The sequence below is a fragment of the Bufo gargarizans genome, chromosome 1, assembly GCF_014858855.1.
Source record: "Bufo gargarizans isolate SCDJY-AF-19 chromosome 1, ASM1485885v1, whole genome shotgun sequence".
NCBI lineage: Eukaryota > Metazoa > Chordata > Amphibia > Anura > Bufonidae > Bufo > Bufo gargarizans.
The window spans coordinates 188,020,566-188,043,205 of NC_058080.1; the positions used below are offsets into that span (position 1 = coordinate 188,020,566).

The 22,640-nt window shown below is 42.5% G+C and overlaps 2 protein-coding genes across 5 annotated transcripts in view; one reads left to right on the top strand and one right to left on the bottom strand.

The window, feature by feature from the left end:
• The window catches only part of ZNF827 (zinc finger protein 827), a 230,424-nt gene that overhangs the window by 160,831 nt on the left and 46,953 nt on the right, over positions 1-22,640 (top strand). For all 4 annotated transcript variants that reach the window (XM_044300432.1, XM_044300441.1, XM_044300449.1 and 1 more), the window contains 3 exons: positions 8,728-8,961; positions 9,606-9,660; positions 10,768-10,865. In XM_044300432.1, the coding sequence (XP_044156367.1) occupies positions 8,728-8,961; positions 9,606-9,660; positions 10,768-10,865 (387 nt within the window). The remainder of the gene's footprint in view (positions 1-8,727; positions 8,962-9,605; positions 9,661-10,767; positions 10,866-22,640) is intronic.
• LOC122943062 overlaps positions 19,652-22,640 on the bottom strand; it is a 116,322-nt gene continuing 113,333 nt past the window's right edge. Inside the window, exon 7 of the mRNA XM_044300486.1 lies at positions 19,652-19,976. Coding sequence (XP_044156421.1) covers positions 19,957-19,976 — 20 coding nt within the window. The 3' untranslated portion in view covers positions 19,652-19,956. The remainder of the gene's footprint in view (positions 19,977-22,640) is intronic.

Genomic DNA, 22,640 nt, shown 5'->3' on the forward strand with positions numbered 1-22,640 from the left:
ACATAGAGACAGTGTGCATAAGAGAAGAGAGACACACGAGAACATAGAGACAGTGTGCATAAGAGAAGAGAGACACGAGAGGACTTAGAGACAGTGTGCATAAGAGAAGAGAGACATCGGAGGACAAAGAGACAGTGTTCATAAGAGAAGAGAGGCACCAGAGGACATAGAGACAGTGTGCATAAGAGAAGAGAGACACCAGAGGACATAGGAAGAGTGTGCATAAGAGAAGAGAGACACACAAGAACATAGAGACAGTGTACATAAGAGAAGAGAGACACCACAGGACATAGGGAGAGTGTGCATAAGAGGTGAGAGACACGCGAGAACCTAGAGATAGTGTGCATAAGAGAAGAGAGACACGAGAGGACGTAGAGACAGTGTGCATAAGAGAAGAGAGACACACGAGAACATAGAGACAGTGTGCATAAGAGAAGAGAGGCGCCAGAGGACATAGAGACAGTGTGCATAAGAGAAGAGCGGCACCAGAGGACGTAGAGACAGTGTGCATAAGAGAAGAGAGGCACCAAAGGACATAGAGACAGTGTGTATAAGAGAAGAGAGACATGAGAGGACAGAGACAGTGTGCATAAGATAAGAGAGACACGAGAGGACATAGAGACAGTGTGCATAAGAGAAGGCGGACACAGAGTGTATGTAAGAGAAGGGGGGCACAAGTGGTGCACATTCATTTAACAAAACAGTGGCAGTAATATTTAAAGGGGCCTCACCATCCCTTTACATGTGTATTTAACAGCAGCCAGGCTAACCTTTACAATGTGTTATAAATAGAGATGAGCGAACTTCTGTTTTAAGTTCGGCGTCTAACGTTCGGGTTTGGATTAGCGGAGAATCCCGATCTGGAACCGGATATGGATTCCGACTTCCGTTGTGGTCCGTGGTAGTGGAATCAATAATCGGCCATTATTGATTCCGCTACCACGGACCACAACGGAAGTCGGAATCCATATCCGGTTCCAGATCGGGATTCTCCGCTAATCCAAACCCGAACTTTAGACGCCGAACTTAAAACAGAGGTTCGCTCATCTCTAGTTATAAACCTACATAGCTTAAAGGGAATCTGTCACCTAGAGAATCGATATTAAACCAAAAGTATGTCCTTTATAGTACTTCATACCTTCTTTCCATAGGTTTTTCTTTTTTCTTTAGAGCTGGTATTATATCTTCATATAATCCAGTTTTATTCACATGCTAATGATGCATTAAGGTGCCCAGAGGGGTGTTATTTTCATTCAAAGGTACCCAGGAAGTGCCCCGGCTGCCCCCCCCCCCCCCCAGAGCCCAAGCATGCCTCCTCCTCTGCTCATACACTATGCCCTCAGCAGCACCATTGCCCCGCCCCCAGGTACATCATGAGAGGCCAATAACCCCGCCCACACTTTCCCTACAGCATAGCCTACAGGCGCAGCGCCGAACACTGCCTTGTCTACAACCATTTGACGACCCCTTTCACACGAGCGACTTTTCCACGTTCATGTCACGCATTGCACCCGCACTGAATCCTGACCCATTCATTTCAATGGGTCTGTGTACATGAGCGTTTTTTTTTTTTCACGCATCAGTTCTGCATTGTGTGAAAAACGCAGCATGTCCATATTCTGTGTTTTTTTTCACGCTGCCTTGGCCCCATAGAAGTGAATGGGCTTCAGTGAAAATCGCATTGCATCCGGAAGCAAGTGCGGGTGCAAAGCATTTTTCACTGATGGTTGCTAGGAGATGTTGTTTGTACACCTTCAGTTTTTTATCACGAGCGTGAAAAACGCATCAAAACGCATTGCACCCGCGTGGAAAAAACTAAACAACTGAACGCAATCGCAGACAAAACTGACTGAACTTGCTTGCAAAATGGTGCGAGTGAGGCCCCATGCACACGGCCGTGTTTCACAGCCGTGTGCGGGCCGTGGAACCGCGGCCTGGATCCCTCCTGTGAGCTGGAGCACACGGCGTCACTGGTTGCTATGACGCCGTGCGCTCCCTGCTGCCAGCACAGTACAGTAATACACTGGTATAGATCATACCAGTGTATTACTGTATAGCGGCAGGGAGCGCACGGCGTCATAGCAACCAGTGACGCCGTGTGCTCCAGCTCACAGGAGGGATCCAGGCCGCGGTTCCACGGCCCGCACACGGCTGTGAAACACGGCCGTGTGCATGGGGCCTTACACTGAACGCGTCCGGACCTAATCCGTCACGCTCGTGTGAAAGAGGTCTTACCCTTTTAGCACATTCCTCCTATTCTTTGGCATCATGGGAAATGTAGGTCACTTTCTCCCTGTTAAAGGGTCAGCACAGGAGTGTATGTGTTTGTGTGTTTGTTCAGATGCAAGCCTTTGTTGCACAGTATCATTTATTGTTGTCTGTTGCAAAGTACTGATTACACTGTCACTTGTAACAAGAAAAGAAAATTACAGCGTTTGGCGGTTGAGGAGAGCGAACCCGCATGCTGTGGCTCTTTTGTTATCAGAAGCTTTTTTATTTTTGAGATGAGAGGTACAGTATTTGCTTTGTGGCTTACGTTATATTTAATTAGTGACTAGCGAAGTACAGTGTTATTTGAATGCTGTCTGCAGCAAATTAATGTTTATCCATATTTATAAAGAGATGAGCACATTTTACCTATACCGATTACACCAGTGAATAGGAGGTGACAAGAAGAAAACATGTTATGAAGAATGCTTAAATTACACGTTGCTAGGTTAAAAGAGCAAATCACTCGCTATAAATTCTATTAAGAATAGCGCGTTATAGCACCTCCGGATGGAGACTTCTGATATAAACACAGTGCATGTTTGTTCCAAATGGAAATACAGTTATAGCCTTATAGATGCTCTGGATTAGGAAAAAAGGATTTGTAGGTGCCCCATACTCTGTTGTGTGAAATCCACAGTAAAATCTGCTTTTTTAATTATGCTAACTTATTATGTGCACTACCACAAAGTTTCACAAATTTTGCACCTGGCCTGAAGCATCATAAACGGGTACCCTGCAATGTATGGAACCACATCTGCTGCAAGGGAAATGTACAGTAGTATTACATAGAGGATGGCTTAAATCTCCTGATCTTGGGGCCCCCCAGATGTTGCAAAACGGCATACTGAGAGTTGTAGATTTCAACAGCTACAGGGCCGCAGATTGGGCATCCCTGTCCTAATAAGTACAGCATGTCTCCACACCATCTGATACCCCCAATCAGTGCTGATAGTGGTGTTCTATATGTATTATCCCTATTGGGGGGGGGCTGCTAAAGTAAGTTAGAAGACCCTGTCGGTGGGAAGGTATAGATTACCAAGATTACCAAATTTATGGTGCTGAATGCCAACCAGATGCTCTGATACTTTGTACCTTTTGGCCCTTAAGAGTGAATTGTTATTCATTATCAATCACAAGTTGTTGAGCAACTCCAGGGGCAGCACACCTGTACTGATGATATTAGATGCTAAGCTCAATTTTTGGAGGTGTTTTTTTTTTTTTTTAAACGCCACTGCAGTTGTTAATGAGGTTTGTGGATCCAGGTATATTTCCTATATACCCATGGCTGTATAACTCTTAAATGTACACATTTGGGGGGCAATTTTTTTTTTATTATTTCAATCATTTTTTCAATTTGTCTTTATTAAAAATATGGAGTCCTTTTCTCTGTACATAGCTGAGATGCTCTATTAGCAGAATCTCAATTTCCTCTCATTTCCATCAGCTCCTTATCTCTGCTCTCTGACATTATAAACACTCATGCAAGCTCAATCCTTATTTTACTGATAATAATGTGGCTTAAATAAGTGTTTACGACCTCTTAGAAATTTAGAGATGAGGTTTATTCGATGACCAGCAAAAAGTGAAAGTAGGATTCACACAGCTAGAAAAACAGTTAATCCTTTGTGACAGGATGGTTCAATATATATATATATATATATATATATATATATATATACACAGGGAGTGCAGAATTATTAGGCAAATGAGTATTTTGACCACATCATCCTCTTTATGCATGTTGTCTTACTCCAAGCTGTATAGGCTCGAAAGCCTACTACCAATTAAGCATATTAGGTGATGTGCATCTCTGTAATGAGAAGGGGTGTGGTCTAATGACATCAACACCCTATATCAGGTGTGCATAATTATTAGGCAACTTCCTTTCCTTTGGCAAAATGGGTTAAAAGAAGGACTTGACAGGCTCAGAAAAGGCAAAAATAGTGAGATATCTTGCAGAGGGATGCAGCACTTTTAAAATTGCAAAGCTTCTGAAGCGTGATCATCGAACAATCAAGCGTTTCATTCAAAATAGTCAACAGGGTCGCAAGAAGCATGTGGAAAAACCAAGGCGCAAAATAACTGCCCATGAACTGGGAAAAGTCAAGCGTGCAGCTGCCAAGATGCCACTTGCCACCAGTTTGGCCATATTTCAGAGCTGCAACATCACTGGAGTGCCCAAAAGCACAAGGTGTGCAATACTCAGAGACATGGCCAAGGTAAGAAAGGCTGAAAGACGACAACCACTGAACAAGACACACAAGCTGAAACGTCAAGACTGGGCCAAGAAATATCTCAAGACTGATTTTTCAAAGGTTTTATGGGCTGATGAAATGAGAGTGAGTCTTGATGGGCCAGATGGATGGGCCCGTGGCTGGATTGGTAAAGGGCAGAGAGCTCCAGTCCGACTCAGACGCCAGCAAGGTGGAGGTGGAGTACTGGTTTGGGCTGGTATCATGAAAGATGAGCTTGTGGGGCCTTTTCTGGTTGAGGATGGAGTCAAGCTCAACTCCCAGTCCTACTGCCAGTTTCTGGAAGACACCTTCTTCAAGCAGTGGTACAGGAAAAAGTCTGCATCCTTCAAGAAAAACATGATTTTCATGCAGGACAATGCTCCATCACACGCGTCCAAGTACTCCACAGCGTGGCTGGCAAGAAAGGGTATAAAAGAAGAAAATCTAATGACATGGCCTCCTTGTTCACCTGATCTGAACCCCATTGAGAACCTGTGGTCCATCATCAAATGTGAGATTTACAAGGAGGGAAAACAGTACACCTCTCTGAACAGTGTCTGGGAGGCTGTGGTTGCTGCTGCACGCAATGTTGATGGTGAACAGATCAAAACACTGACAGAATCCATGGATGGCAGGCTTTTGAGTGTCCTTGCAAAGAAAGGTGGCTATATTGGTCACTGATTTGTTTTTGTTTTGTTTTTGAATGTCAGAAATGTATATTTGTGAATGTTGAGATGTTATATTGGCTTCACTGGTAAAAATAAATAATTGAAATGGGTATATATTTGTTTTTTGTTAAGTTGCCTAATAATTATGCGCAGTAATAGTCACCTGCACACACCGATATCCCCCTAAAATAGCTAAAACTAAAACAACTAAAACTACTTCCAAAAATATTCAGCTTTGATATTAATGAGTTTTTTGGGTTCATTGAGAACATGGTTGTTGTTCAATAATAAAATTAATCCTCAAAAATACAACTTGCCTAATAATTCTGCACTCCCTGTGTATATATATATATATATATATATATTTTTTTTTATTTATTTATTTATATATATATATATATAAATATAATAAAGAAAGTTAACCTGACTTGAGAAAGGTTCTGCGAGAGAACCGAAACGTTGTCTATTTTTTGACATGTGTGAATAAACTGCACATTTTTTACTTTAAGGAGTGCTGCAGACTTTCTTTATTATTTATCCGTCCTGGATCGAGGGACCACCGCAGGCACCATATAATCAGCTGTGCACGTGATGAGTGCTGCCTAACTTTTCTTATGGATATATATATATATATATAGTTTTAAAGACCAATTGAAAAAATGATTTATTTTAGCTTAAAATGAGTAAAATGTAATCATAAAAGAAAAAGCCCCAAAGGTGTACATAGCTTTTAAGATTGTTGTGATGATATTTTTTTGTATTAACGACATACAGGAACACAAACTGTTCTGCTGCTGTACCCTATGTGAATCTATGATTACCACACTGGTACACATTAGTTTTCATCCTTTACATTTAGGCAGAGACTTATTAGGCATAATAATAATGTAATTTCTACATTTGCCCATTTAACGTTATTGTAGCGTTCCTTACACATTCGGGTAACCATTTTTTGTATACATGAGGAATAACACTATGGGGGTCATTTATTAAGTCATTTAGGACGCTGGTCTTTTCCCTATATCTGGCGGTGGATCCGCAAACATTATGAAGAGGCGCTGGTCTCTACATAACTTTGGCGCATCCAGCGCCAGTCTAAATGTAAGCCAGCTTCCTTAGTGGCTTACATTTAGACAATTTTCTACACCTGTCCCCTTCTCTGCCCACACCACGCCCACTTTTATAGACCTGGCATGAGTGGGGAAATTTTTTTATTACTTTTTATTCCATTTTTAGGCAGCCAAATAATAGCAATTTTGTCAGTTATTATTTTTTATTTTTTTATGAAGTTCATTTGTAATAACTTTATTCTACCTGTTGATGTGATTTTGTTGATACCAAATTTATATACTTTTATACATTTTTTGCATCATAAATCAATTTTTTAAATAAAAAATAGTTTGTTCTAACATCCATAACATTTATATTTTTCCATCAAGGCAGTTGTGTTGGCTTATTTTTTCTCCTTAAATAGCATTAGTATTCTGTGGTACTATTTTTGGGAACATATGACTTTTTAATCACTTAATACCATCTTTTTTTTTCAGCGTTCACTAAGCAAGATAAGTAACATGATCATTTTATAAATCAGATTGTAATGGGTACCAATTATTTGTAGTGCATATTATTTTATATTTTTCACAATGGTAACTTTCTAGATATGAGGGAAAGAGCATTTTTGGTTTTACCAAAATTGTCTATCCCCACCAGGGGATTTGAACTTAGAACAGTCCAATCGCTGCTGTAATACACTGCAATAGTTATCTATTAAATGCCTAAAAGCTGGGCAACCCTTTTAAATGCAAAAGCGGCCAGCTTCCAGTTTATTTCCTTTGCAACTGACGAAAGAGGAAGCCTAGGCATGCTAGAGCTGAGCTCAGAACATGTGTTTTGAAAGCCGTTTAGATCTTGGCTTTTATAAGCTGTGTCTTCTATAGAATGTGAACATTTTAAATTATGGCTACTTTCACACTTGCGGTAGCCTTTTCCGGCAGGCTGTTCCCCTGCCGGAAGTCCACCGGAGAAAAAGCAAGTCCATCGTGCTGGCGGAAGTCTGCTCCGACCCCATTTACTTTAATGGGGGCGGACCGGAGTAAAATTACAGCACGCTGCGTTTTTTGTCCGGCCGCCTCTCGGCATGTTTGCCGTGTTGCAGCCAGACCTCCAGCCCGCCCCCATTATAGTGAATGGGTCCGGAGCGGACTTTCGCAGCAAGGTGGACCTGCAGTAGCACGGATCCAGCAGGCTGTTTCCCCGCCGGAACATCTTGCCGGAAAAGGCTACCGCAAGTGTGAAAGCAGCCTAAATCTTAACAAATATCTTTGCATTGTCACTGTTTATGACATTATTACAGATTATGTAGACAAAAAGGAAATTATAATTTCTGGTAATTTATAGTAATACAAGGATGGCATGAATCTACCAGAACTGGAGCTTTTGGTTCAAACATGGGGGTTCCAAGCTATAACCCCCCCCATGTATAGGACGTATGGCAGTGTCAGACTAAGGTGTCTAGAGTCCACCAGTGAAACTTATTCTGGGGACCCACTGTACAGATACATGCAAATATCTGCTCACACAGCGGCAGGCAGCAGAAAGATGCTAGAAAACCATTGATTATGGGGGTCCATGCAGCAACTTTGAGAAGGCTGGTTCCTGTGGAAAGAGGACACTGGCTGGCCTGCCTCTGTACCTACCTGTCATCTTAGCCTTCCGATGCATTTATAATAATACACTAGGTAGTTTGTTAAATACCTCTGCCCCTGTGGGCCAGTCCGAGCCTGGCGTATTGACAGGGTTGTCTTCAATGTATATGAATTTATATCCAAGTTAACTTTAATTTCATTAAAACAGTTTTTATAGGTCACAAGAATACCTGTACCACACCAGTAAATGAAATCATTAAAAGTTGTACAGGATGTACTAAAACCATTTGACTCTGAATCGGTTACCTGATGTGTGTGGTGGTTTATCCATTGTTTCCCAGTGAAGCCTGTTACATGTTGTTTATCTAGGATGTAGGTATACTCATCAATTCTCTCAGTAGGTAGGACTTTTCTCTCTTCAATTTATGTAACCACTAATAATGTGTGCTGTGAAGAACAGAAAACTCCCAAAAATAGAAATAGAAAAATCTTGTCTGCAGTAAATTGTCTTCCTTAGTGCCTGGGGCTTTTTGTAATAAATTATGCAGTAAACACATTACTCTGCTAATGAAGTTATTGGTATTCTGCACTTTTTGGAATTGTTCTTATCATTGTTACGTGTGTAAAACTAAGCAAGAGAAAGGACTAAAGTCTGTGAAAGATATAACTAGGTAAAGGTTACCATTTACTTTGAAAAATCGTTTTGACGAATAGAGGATATTCCAATTGGGTTTATCTGGTTAAGTTGCCTAATCTCACTTTTCCAACTTTATTGTAAGCAATAATTCTTCAGCTGCCTTTATTGAGTCTTTTACACTATATAGCCGCTGAAATCAGACCTGATTCAGGTTTTTTGTTTTCCACAATGGTACGGCTTGTAATTGAATTTCTTTCTGTATCCCTGTGTAGCTGAAAGTTGTAAGGATGCGCAGACTGTGAAGATTAAAGAAGAACCCATGGAGGTTGACATCCCTGACTCTTCCGTCTCCCCCAGACAAAACATTGGTTACAGCACTTTATTAAGGCAAGAAAAAAACGAGCACTTGCAAAAGATGCCAGAGTGCAGAGTTATTCCCGAGGGGAACCTGTTCAGCCAAGACATTTCTGTGAAGATGGCTTCAGAACTTCTCTTCAAATTGTCAGGTATTATACGAGATTTATAGCCGCATTTTTAATGTCAAGCTCCAGAAATCCAGATATAAAGATTCTAATGACATTTGGCGGTGTGGCAAATCAGAATATACCTCCTTGGTGCATGGTGTTATCTTGTACGATTGTCTAAACTGTTGCCTTACTGACAGTGAATGTTAAAGGAGTTGTCTCACTTCAGCAAATGGCATTTATCATCTATAGAAAGTTAATACAAGCCACTTACTAATGTATTGTGATTTTCCATATTGCCTCCTTTTCTGGCTGGATTCATTTTTCCATCACATTATCTATGCACTGCTCATATCCAGCGCAGAGCAGGTACAAGTTGGCTAGGACGGGAGCTGCTGCGCATGTGTGCCTATGCATTCTCCCACAGTTCTGGCCACCAGAGAGGTTGGCCCCGTTACCTATAGTGTGCAAGCATGGCCACCGCTGTGGATTGCAGGTTGGTCGTAACCATGGAAACAAGCAGTGTAGAATGTGATGGGAAAATGAATCCAGACAGCAAAGGAGACAATATGGACAATCACAATACATTAGTAAGTGCCTTTCTCTACATAATAAATGCCTTTTGCTGAAGTGATACAACCCCTTGTATCCCTAAAACTTTTAACCCTCTGTGTTTAATTTTACAGAGAAAGTCAGCAAAGAAAGCAATCATAACAAGTCAAATATTATTAGAACAAGCAGGTAATCCTTTTATTTCTACATAAGATATCTTGTATCTACCAACATAATTCAAATACTATGTATCACAGACAGTGCTTTGCAGAATAGTCATATCAAGTCACACTTTTAGGCTACATGTATGTTACGTATCCATTTTTCGGTGTCTGCAAAATAAAGATACCGCATGCCGCATTTTTCTACTGGAACTGGCTATTCTTGTCTGCAAAATGGACTAGAATAGGGCTTGTTCTATATTTTTTCGGAATGGCCACGCGGGGGCGGATAGCACACGGAAGACATCCATGTGCTGTCCAGATTTTTAGTAAACCCAATGAAATTAATAGGTCCGCATGCGATCCACAAAACTGCAGTCGTGTGCATGTAGCCTAAAAGGGTTGTGAAGACGTGCAACCAACCGAAGTCCTGCAAGCATCGTCCATGCAGTAGGACACATGTATGATACTTAATAACTTAGTGCCCCTTTTGGGTAAGTCCACACATGACTAAATGCTGCAGATTTTCTGCAATCGAAATCTGCAGCATTTCTACTCCAAACACCGCAGCATGCAATTCTGCTTTATTATGTGTTCCATTTTGGATGTACCCTTAAAGTCTACACAGGTCGAAGTACCATTTCTGCTACAGATTTTTTTCTATGGCATGTGTATAAGAATTGCAAAAATTTCTCTTTACTGGGTACTACTTGTCGACAGCAAATCCACAGCATTTCAGTCACATAGTGACATACCCTTTATATGTATAATTCAACTGTATCCAAGTTGTGATTAAAGGACCCCTGTGGTCAAAAATGAAAAATCAGCCCTCACTTGGCACTTATGTGTCTTTCCAACTTTTACATTGTTCACGAGTTTTGTTCCCTTTTATTTCTGGTTACTACATATTTGTTGTTAGACACAGACTGCCCCGCAGGATACTATTTTGTGAAGCGGCACACTATGATACACATTTAAGGGAAAATTAAGTATACCGTATACCGTATACAGGTATACTATTTTTAATTTTCATGATTCAAATACAGCAATACAATTATCAACATTTGCACAACTCCAGAAATGCTGTATAGACAGCTTGAGTTGTTTATGCACTAATTATGTTCTCTACTTTTAGCCCATTTTTTTCAGAAGATAAATTTAGACAATCACCCTTCACCTCAAAAGATCTCCCAAAAAATGATGCTTCTCTACAAGGAAGGCCTTCATTGCCAGGTATAGTAGTATATACTCCTTTATTTGAACGTCCCATGATTTAATATCACCCTAAACATGACAATTGTTCCCTTGGACTAATTTAAAAAAAATGTTTCTGTTAGGCCTCATGCACTGCTCTATTGGGGGCCAGCTGTTCCGTTCCGCAAAATACGGAATGAACACAGACGTCATCTGTATTTTTTTGCAGACCGCAAAATACATACGGTCGTGTGCATGAGGCCTTAGGTTAAGTTCACACCTAGTTTTTTGTGCACTTGGCAAAACCGATGTGGAGTCCGCTTCAAACTTCTGTGCAGTGTTTTATGACGTCACTTGTTTTTTGTTATCGCCGCAGGTTTTAAAAACTCAAACAAAAACATGCCTTGTAAACTGCCACACAGTTTTCTAGTTGATATTAATGCATTTTCTGTGCAGATTTTAGGTCTCTGTGTGAACTCATCCTTGCATACTTGTTATGTTGGTCCTTGCTGCTCATTTGAATCCCTTTGAGAACAGCCATATAATGGGGGAGATTTATTATCTCCCTGCGCCAGTTTTCTGGCATAAAAAAGTTGCAAACTGTGTGTTTGCGACATTTTAAACAGTATTTGCCACAACGTAGCCAGGGGCCAATTGGGAACTTGATAGAAAGTGAGGCAACACAAGTAGATGGGGCCAATACAAGTTGGCCAATACCACAGTGCAGAATACCATACCATTGAACCAAATACCACAGTGCATTACAAAATAACTCCCCAGAAGCTGTCCCTCTGTGGTGGCCATCTCCTCTTCCAATTGTCTCTACTATGCATATGGACCAGGGGGTTTAGGAGGCGAGATGTGGGCCACAACACCAAGCCACCCTACCTTCATCATGCCGCCTGGACTTCCTCTAATAACGACCCCTATAGTTCCTCCAGTACTATGTATGTGTCTGGCACAAATGAAAACAGAAATGTATATAGATTTCCATCTGGCGCACAGACTGCCAGGGTCTGCTCCTAATCAATCATCATAAATAGAGACCAACATAGCATGTGTAAGCAGAGGTACTGGACACATTAAGGGAGATTTATTAAGACAGACATTTTCCCCAGTCGTCTCCATGACACCACATGCTGAGATCGACTCCCTCCTGATTGGACAGGAAAAACACAGAGAGGTTAAAACCCCCACCCCCTCCTCACATCACCAGTGTTTTTCCTGTCCCATCAGGATAGGAAGCAGGAGAGGTGCACGGAGCTCGTTTGGGCTCACCTGGATTGATTCATTCACAGGCCGAGGTCGGATCTGCAGTGCAGCTCTCCCTCCTCCGTTCGGGTAGGCCTGGGCTCGGGCACTGACGAGTTGCCCCTGCGAAGATTCCCTCTGCGGCGGTCCCGGAGGGCTTGATGCAGGGGGAAGGAAGAATGCGTCGGATCGGCACTATGATGTGTCCCTTCCGGCCGGCAGGAGAATGACGTCAGACGCCGGGGGCGGAGCAAAGCGCGCTGACGTCATTCACATGCGCCACAGGTCCTGAAGCCTAGGAAGCACTATAAAAACTCACAGGACCTGTGTAATGGCGCCCTGCATAGCGTGGCTCTGGTGTTTGGTGGAGCATCTCTGGAGCGGTCGGGAGTAAGGATGAGTACACCCCTCACGCCGGGATCTGGAACCGAGCCTGCATCAAACCCTGGGACCGTGAGTAACCTGCTCTCAGGCACATGCATTGTATGGATGGTTCAGTCTGCTCATCCTTTCCTCCCTTACCGTTTCAGGGAGAAAAGGATTCGGCTTCTACAGCTAAAAAAACTAGGAAGTGTGGTATATGCTGCAAAAGATTGTCTAACACTGGATCCAAGCCCCTGTGTAAAGACTGTACCTCCAGTGTCATCAAATCTGAGTCTTCTAGTTTAATTGAAGACATTAGGAAAGTAGTTAAGGAAGAGGTCCAGCTGGCCTTAACTGCCAAGGAACCTTCTCCCCCCAAAGCCCCCCCTCAGGACGCCCGTAGCATTAAATCGCTTATCCTGGATTCCGACTCTGAGGGGCTGGCGGTCTCAGACTCCGAATCGGTGAAAAAACACCCGGCATCTTCAGATGAAGAGGGTGAATACAAGCGCTTCCTGTTTAATCCCGAAGATATTGATGAACTTATCAGGGCCACCATTCAGATGGAGATACCTAAAGCTCCTAAATCTACCCAACAATACATTTTTGGGGGTCTAGGGGAAAGGAAAAAGGCGGTTTTCCCAGTTCCAGATAGCGTCCAAAAACTAATTCGGTCCGAATGGGGAAAACCGGATAAAGGATCCTTTATCCCAAGGGGAATCAAGAGGCGTTACCCCTTTAGCCAGGAGGACTGTACGGACTGGGAGACCATACCGAAAGTAGACGCACCGGTGGCTAAGGTGGCAAAACATACGGCGCTACCGTTCGAGGACTCAGCGCAGCTAAAAGATCCTCTAGACAGGAAAGCGGAGAGTCTCTTAAGAAAGACCTGGGAGACTACGGCGGCCCTTCTCAAACCGGGCGTAGCCTCTACATGTGTGGCCAGAACACTAAACCTTTGGCTAGAACAGCTGGAGATACATCTGGTCAATAAGACACCGCAGGATCAAATTCTAGAGAGCTTGCCTCTGTTAAAGATGGCAACCTCCTTTCTAGCAGACGCAGCAGCCGAATCGGTTAAACTATCCGCCCGTACAGCTGTTCTCTCAAATACAGCGAGGAGGGCACTATGGCTTAAAGCGTGGTCAGGAGATATCACGTCCAAGAATAAATTAATCGCACTTCCCTTCCACGGTCAGTACTTTTTCGGAGAAGATTTAGATAAAATCCTAGAAAATGTGACAAATAAAAAGAGGGGTTTTCCAGAGGAGAGATATAAACAAAAAAGGCAGCCCTTTCGTGACCGATTCTTTCAGCCCGAGAATAAAAAAGATAAAGGGAAGACTGGGAGGTGGAGCTATGCGAAGGGAGGCAGGGGGAGAAGTTTCCTCTTCAACCCAAACCGGGCTGAAGCCTCCACATCCAACAGCAAGCAATGACGCCATACCAGTGGGGGGAAGACTCAGCTCCTTTCTGGGATCTTGGGAGCACGTAACAAACAGCCGGTGGATTTTAAGTATTATAGAAGAGGGTTACTTGATAGATCTACTCTCTTTCCCTCCACAGAAATATGTGATCACTACCCTTCCCCCATCTCAAACTACTACCTTAAAAAACGACATAAAGAACTTATTAACCTTGGCCGCCATAGAGCCCATTCCAAAAGATCAGACAGGACTGGGATTCTATTCCCGTCTCTTCATTATAAAGAAACCAAACGGGAAATCCAGAGTGATTTATAAATTTGAAACACCTAAACAAATATCTGAGATATCAAAAATTCAAAATGGAGACCCTGAAGTCAACAGTGAAGCTCTTAAAGAAGAATGCAGTGATGGCCACAATAGATTTAAGCGACGCCTATTATCAGGTCCCAATTCACAGGTCGTCAAGGAAATTCCTAAGGTTCGCGATAGAACTGGAGGGAAATATTCAGCATTTCCAGTTCAAGTGTCTCCCCTTTGGGATCTCGTCTGCCCCAAGGGTTTTCACCAAAATAATGGCGGAAGCCTTGACAACCCTGAGAGAAAAGGCAATTTGTGTGATCCCCTATCTGGACGACCTACTGGTAGTGGCAGACAACATAGAGACCCTGGAAACCCATCTCAGGTTAGTCCTGGATCATCTACAGAACCTAGGTTGGCTCATCAATTGGGGGAAATCGGATTTAATCCCGTCCAAACGGAAGTTTTTTTTGGGCATAACTTTAGACACAGTTTCCCAAAGATCCTTTCTTCCACTCCAAAATATAGTAAAACTTCAAACAGCCTTGAGGAAATTCAAGAAGGAGAAGTTCTGTTCAATAAGACAGGCCATGAAGGTGTTAGGGAGTCTTTCAGCCTGCATCCCAGCAGTAGCCTGGGCACAGTTCCATCTAAGGCCGCTCCAGAAGTTAATTTTAGACAAATGGAACAGATCACAATTAACTCTAGAGAGGAAAATATTTCTAGATGCGGAGACCAAAAAATCACTAAATTGGTGGCTCAGCAAGTCCAACCTAGAGAAGGGGATCTTCTGGGCACAAGATCTCCCACTAGTCATTACGACAGATGCCAGCCTCCACGGTTGGGGAGCGGTCGTCCAGGGAAACTCCTACCAGGGAACATTGGGGAATTATGTGAGACAACAATCCTCAAATTTCAAGGAGCTGAGGGCAGTGTGGGAAGCACTGAAACGCACAGGTCAGTTGGCGGAAGGTCGTCACGTACTAGTCTACTCAGACAACGCTACAGCCGTGGCCTTCATCCAACACCAGGGAGGCACAAGGCATCACCTACTACAGAGCCTGGCAAACAAAATCTTTTCCTGGGCAGAAGACAATATACAATCTCTTTCAGCGGTTCACCTGAAGGGGGTTTTAAACATTCAGGCCGATTACCTAAGCCGGCACAGACTAGACCCAGGGGAATGGATGTTAGCACCAGAAACCTTCCACCTGATCACAAAGAAATGGGGCAAGCCGACGATAGACCTGTTTGCATCCAGGAGAAATCATCAACTAAACCAATTCTTTTCCCTCAACCCCAGGGATCATCCTCAGGCAGTAGACGCCTTCAACCAGAGTTGGACAACAAACTTAGTCTACGCGTTGCCCCCATTTCCGCTTATCCCCAGAGTGCTACAGAAGTTCCTAAAAGAAAAATGTACACTAATCCTGATAACCCCCTTCTGGCCCAAGAGAAGTTGGTTCTCTCTCTTGAAAGCCCTCAGCATGGAAGCTCCTCTCCCTCTACCTCGGAGGCCGGACCTTCTAAGTCAGGGGCCTATCACTCACCCAGACCTAAAAATACTAAAATTAACAGCCTGGATTCTGAAGAATCCAACTTATCAATGTTTGGTTTATCTAAAAAAGTAGTGAACACCTTACTCCTTAGCAGGAAACAGAGTACGAATGACAAGTATCTAAAAATATGGAAGAAATTCGCTGATTGGTCTGGAACCTCCTTCAACCAGTTCAGAGCCAACATCTCGCTAATCCTCGATTTTCTTCAGGAAGGGCTAGATTTAGGTCTATCCCCCAATACCCTTAGGATCCAGGTATCGGCTCTAGGAGCACTCTATAATACCAAGCTAACAGAACATCCCTGGATATCCAGATTCCTTAAGGCAGCAGATAGGATCAGACCTACAATTAGAAACATGGTGGCACCATGGAACCTCAATACAGTACTAGGGGGTCTAACCTCCGATCCGTTCGAACCTCTGGACTCTACCCACATCAAATGGCTTACCATTAAAACTATTTTCTTGGTGGCAATAACCTCAGCCAGAAGGGTCTGTGAGCTACCGGCCTTGTCCATCCAAGAACCATTCCTTGCAGTATTTGAGGACAAATTAGTTTTCAAACTAGATCCGACTTTCCTCCCCAAGGTAGTTTCGACATTCCATAGGTCTCAGGACATCGTTCTTCCTTCATTCTGTGACGATCCGAAAAATGATCAGGAAATCACTTACCATACACTAGATGTTCGGAGAGCGGTCTTAAAGTACCTGGAAGCTACCAGTCATTGGAGAATAGACAAAAATTTGTTTGTCCAATTTTCAGGTCCTAACAAGGGGAAGAAAGCGGCGAAAAGTTCCATCTCCAGATGGATTAAGATGGCCATCTCCGAAGCATACAAAGCTCAGGGGAAAGATGTCCCTGCTTCCCTAAAGGCACATTCTACGAGAGGCATGGCCGCCTCCTGGGCGGAAAAAGCTTCAGCCTCCTTACAACAGATTTGCAGGGCAGCAACCTGGAAAAGAGTTCATACTTTCACTAAGCACTACAGACTAGACTTAGCCGCTAATGATGACCTAAGATTCGGACGTAAGGTCCAGTCGGCAGTCGTCCCCCCCTAATTGTATCTTTGATATTATCTCAGCATGTGGTGTCATGGAGACGACTGGGGAAATAAGTATTACACTCACCGGTAATCCGGTTTCCTGGAAGTCTCCATGACACCACATGCTGAGATCGACTCCCTCCTGATTGGACAGGAAAAACACAGAGAGGTTAAAACCCCCACCCCCTCCTCACATCACCAGTGTATTTTAACGAAGAACCCCAGGATGAAAGGATAATAGCTAATAGCAGAAAAAAGGGTGGGATGTATGTGGTGTCATGGAGACTTCCAGGAAACCGGATTACCGGTGAGTGTAATACTCATTTCTAAGTCAGGCCACCTGGATCCTCTTGTACATGGGCAGAGTCGTGTATTTTTGTAGTGTACAGGCCATCCAATAACAGTCAGTACAATAGAAGTGACCTTGGCTCACCCGTATGGACCCATTAAGTGGCTGTTTTGAGAGGAAATAAAATAACACCAAGGGGCACCATCAGTGTCGGATTGGGATGCCTAGGGCCCACCAGTAAAATTCACTCTGGGGCCCACTGTTAAGCTACATGCATATGCTACCTCCCCACACTATCCATTTTTTTATATGGACATAGGCAATGTACTGTACAGCCAGCCTATTTATATGTCAGTCTACTGAACCATGTTCCACTTGTACAGGAGGTGGGGAACTAGAGGCTCACCTTGCTCAGGGATTCACCTGTTCCCCTGTGGGCCTTGCCTGGGCACCATAACAAGTCTGTACCAGCAGTATCTAGACTCGGGAACGTTTTTCCAATGGAAAGTGATTCCAATTGAAAAATTATTTGTGTAAGCTAGCAGAGAAATGTCATAGTTAATTATGGGACAACCCATTGAATTCACTGTGTGTAATATATGGCCATAGGTGGGAAATCAGTCCGGTATAAAAAAATTGGATTTCTACAGTGGATTTTAATTTGACCAGTTTGAAACGACAATTTATGATTAGAAGAGCAGCATTCTAACGGGGAAATTTATCACTCCCCTTACACCTTTTCTTGTCGTACAAAATTTACAAATCTACTGGATTTGTGACTTTTCTAGTCAAAATCTTCATTTTACGCTGCCATCGTCAAGTCTACAAACAGGGTGTGTGGCAGAGTGAGGGCGTTGTGGAGAGCCGGAGGAGGCAGGTCATTTATGATGAGTTCTGTACCTAAAATAAATTACAAGTCTCCTCTGGCAGTGCAGGCCGTATGAGGTCCAGCGTAGCACACGCCAGCCTTGATAAATCGGGGCCTAAAGTGTTCATCTTACAACTATAGATATTGGTCGTAGTGAAAATGATTGGGTCAATTAAAATGGCTGATAATACACAAGCAAGGCAACCCACAGATAAAGTTTTGGGTTCCACATCTGTAGTCTGCATCTACACCCTTTTAAAAAATGGGTATGCAGGTGCCTAAAAAAGGACAAGTCTGTAACATGAAACTGGAGACAATTAACTACTTAGCTAACTACAATTAATTGACCTCCTTATCAAACTGTTTGCATAGACACAAAGCTCTTGTTCACCTGATTAAAACCCTTTTTTTACCTTTGTTGATCTTAGACTTGGTTCCTGAGTTATGATACTTTTTCTTAATATGCAAATTAGGCCTTGTTAGGCATAGACAAAGGGGAAAAAGGTGACTGTGTGCCCGAAAAGCAGCTTCATGAGCACTCTGTCCAATCATGAATGGTCTGCCCAGACAATGGAGTTATACGTCAGGTAGTAAAACAAGTGAATGTATTAAACCTAGGATTTTATGTGCAGAAAATACTTCTTTTTTTTTATACTTTAATGATGGCAGCCAGCAGATAATAAATGAATCAATACGTTTGTATAACTAACCCCACAAACAGCTGTACGGATTGAAGGGTGAAGAGCTGTTATCAGAAAATGACCTATTGTTTAAATAAAGTTTTTATGCTAAACACACAATATATAAGGTCACTAACTATATAAAAAAAAAAAAATAAGTCCTGCAGTTTTCGCACTGGCCACTAGGCCTAAAATATGGCCTATCTTGCAATGAGCTACATTGGCCATAGACACAATGTAGGAGAGTTTTCTAGGCATGCTCTGTGACCTATGGAGAGGTCAGGAGGGAGCTGATAAGCTGCGACATCACCTACTGTGAATGGATCCTGTGTTATCTATATAGAGGTGTTCCTTGTCATTCTACCGCTTGAAGATTGAGCCACATTGTGGCATCTTCAAACGGATCCGTCCCCATTGACTTACCTTGTAAGTCTGGACGGATCCCACGGATCCGCACGCCTCCGCACGGCCAGACGGACACCCGACACTGCCAGCGTTCAGCTGTCCGCCTGTCCGTGCGGAGGCGAGCGGAGCGGAGGCTGAACGCCGCCAGACTGATGCAGTCTGAGCGATCCGCTCCATTCAGACTGCATCAGGGCTGGACGGCTGCGTTCGGGTCCGCTCGTGAGCTCCTTCAAACGGAGCTCACGAGCGGACCGACGAACGCTAGTGTGAAAGTAGCCTAATTCTGGCTGTGGTGATAATGATAATGGCTACTGAACAGTTACCTGTACAGAAGAGTAAATCATGATCTATTATTAGACCTAGTGGTCAGTGTTAAAATTGCAGGAATATATACATGGTTTTTAAATATTTAGATATAGTGACATTGCAAATGGAAAAAAAATAAAAATAATCTAAAAAAAAAAAGTTTAACACCAAATGTGATTCAAACGATAGTTCATTTAATGATGACACATTTCCTTCAAGTCTGTTTATTCTTGCACTTTGAACTCACTAATATGTAATTTCTAGCAGAAACGATTGCAGCAGCAGTAGAAGCATGAGACATCTGTTCAGATCTCCTCGGCAAAGATGATAATGAAGATTTCATGTAATCTATGAAATACAGGGCAAATTAGACTGTTCGGATAGATCCTGACAGCATCAAAAAATATATAGCTTGAAAGAATGTCTTCTTTGAGGACCAGGCACTGCCAATTATGGGAGCTTGACCCGTAACTGAGGTTATAGGAAGACCACAGATGTCCACATAAAATCAAATTGCCATCTGTGTCGCATGCAATGCTGAGGTCAAGAAACAAGTGGGAATAATATCTTTAATGAGCAAAGTGATGCTCATTATCAATTCTCTTAAGTGTGGATGTGTCATCTGGAACGTAAAGGCCAAAATTTAAGCAGTTTTGGTCGATTCTAGAGGAATATTAATTGAGAAAAAAATTGAGTAATTAGCAAGGCCAATCAGAACTACACATGAATAAAGAAATATACTTTATACTTTATCATAGCTGAAATGAGTATTGTTAGGTCTTCATTTATTACTATCTCATATCATGAATAGAATTGGGAACTTGTGATAAAATAAGAAAATTCAATTATTCTTAAAAGCATGTAATACATGGATTTGTTGAGTCTACTAGAGTCAGAGTCACTCTTTACAGCAAGTTTTCAGCAGTTTCCCTAATATGGCATATGAATAGGGGTTGTCCACAACTATTTAAAGGACATCTGTCAGCAGACTTGTACCTAAGACACTGGCTGACCTGTTACATGTGCACTTGGCAGCTGAAGGCATCTGTGTTGGTCCCATGTTCATATGTGCCCGCAACGCTGAGAAAAATGATGTGTTATATGTTAATGAGCCTCTAGAGCAACGGGGTGTTGCCGTTAGAAATAGAGGCTTTGCTCTCTCTGGACCTGCTGTGCCCTCTGTACTTTGATTGACAGGGCCAGACATGATGACATTTACACTACCTGGCCCTGTCAATCAAAGTGAAGAGGGTGCTGCAGTTGCAGAGAGAGCAGAGCCTCTAGGTGTAATGGTAACGCCCCCGTTGCTCCTAGAGGCTCATTTGCATATATTAAAACATCATTTTTCTCAGCAATGCGGGCACATATGGACATGGGACCAACACAGATGCCTTCAGCTGCCAAATGTACATGTAACAGGTCAGCCAGTTTCATACAGTGAGGAACAGAAGTATTTGAACACCCTGCGATTTTGCAAGTTCTCCCACTGGTCTGAAATTCACATTGTAGTTGCATTCCCACTCTGAGAGACAGAATTTAAGAAAAATTCAGGAAATCACATTGTATGATTTTTAAAGAATTTATTTGTCTTGCACTGCTGAACATAAGTATTTGAACACCTGAGAAACAGCAAGAATTCTGGCTCCCAAAGACCTGTTACTGTGCCTTTAAAAAGTCCACCTCTACTCCACTCATTAGTCTAACTTAGTAGCACCTGTCTGAGCTCTTTAAAGACCCCTGTCCACCCCACAGTCAGTCAGACACCAACTACTACCATGGGCAAGACCAAAAAGCTGTCAAAAGACACCAGAGACAAAGTGGGCCAAAATCCCTGTTGCAGTGCGTGCACACCTGGTCAAGAACTACAGGAAACATATGACCTCCGTAATTGCAAACAAAGGCTTCTGTACCAAATATCAGCACTGATTTTCTCAGGTGTTCAAATACTTCAGCAGTGCAAGACAAATACATTCTTTAAAAATCATACAATGTGATTTCCTGATTTATAAATTTTTTTATTCTGTCTCTCAGAGTGGGACTGCACCTACAATGTGAATTTCAGACCCCTCCATGATTTCTAAGTGGGAGAACTTGCATAATTGCAGGGTATTCAAATACTTCTGTTCCTCACTGTAGGTACAAATCTGCTGACAGATGCCCTTTAAGTACATCCTCTCTTGTACATAACATAATCAAAACACTATATTTGAAATAGATTAATAACAAAGGTTATAGAGGTTTGTTGTACAACAAATTACAGTATATTAGTAAAAAAAAAAAAAGTCATATTAGGCTCTGTGCACACTACGTCGCAATTATAAATTCGGTCTACATGCCAAAAATAGCTTCCAATATATACGTACAAATGTATTCATATGATGCTATTCACCTTTCAGAGGTCAAAAATATTTAACTGCATAGGAAAGCACAGCAGACTGCCCTTTCCTATATGGTGGACTAAGTAAAAAAAAAATAATAAGTATACTGTATGGTACATGAGCTGTAGGGATGTACAGTGGCATATATCAGAGCTGTATACACCTCACAAAGGCTCGGACACATTGTGCACAGAGCCTGAAAGGGGTTGTCTCACTTCAGTAAATGGCCTTTATCATGTAGACTATGCGCCCCCCTACTGTCCCAGCCACTGGAATAGCTGGAGCTCTTTCCTATAATGTGCAAGCATGACCACCACAACGTCAGTTCTTTATATTATTATAGCTGTAATGGTAATGACCCACACAATAAAAGTAAAATGTCAAATTTAGCACACAGTGAATAGCTGTTTTTTTTTGTTTTTTTTATTTCACTTCACAAAGATTTTTTTCCCTATTTTTCAATACAGGTTATGATGAATTAATACAAGTATTCCCTATTCACAGGATATGTGATAAGAATGGGGGAGGGGCCAGGGTCTAACGCTGGGACCCCCCTTCTGATCACAAAAATGGGGGTCCTATGCCCTATCTCATGCACAATGCTGCTCCTTTAACTCTAGTGATACAGCCATAAGTGGCCGATTAATGTACTCAGGACAATTTGTGTTCCAGAAAAACCTGCAGCAACCTGAGGTTAGGAATTATTACTTTCACTGCTGTCATTGCAATGTCTGTCAAGCTTTGAGCTAAATTCTTAGATCTTTTGTAAACAGATTGGATGCTAGTCAAACATTGCATGACAACTGTAGTTTTTTCTGTGGGGTTGCGAGGCATCTCTAGAAGCCAGTCTGTCATAGACCGCTCAAGTCTTCAGTGCAAAACAGAAATTCAAAACTACCACTAAAACTCAGGGCAGAAATAAAGAAGGGAGGTTGACAGGACAGAAATT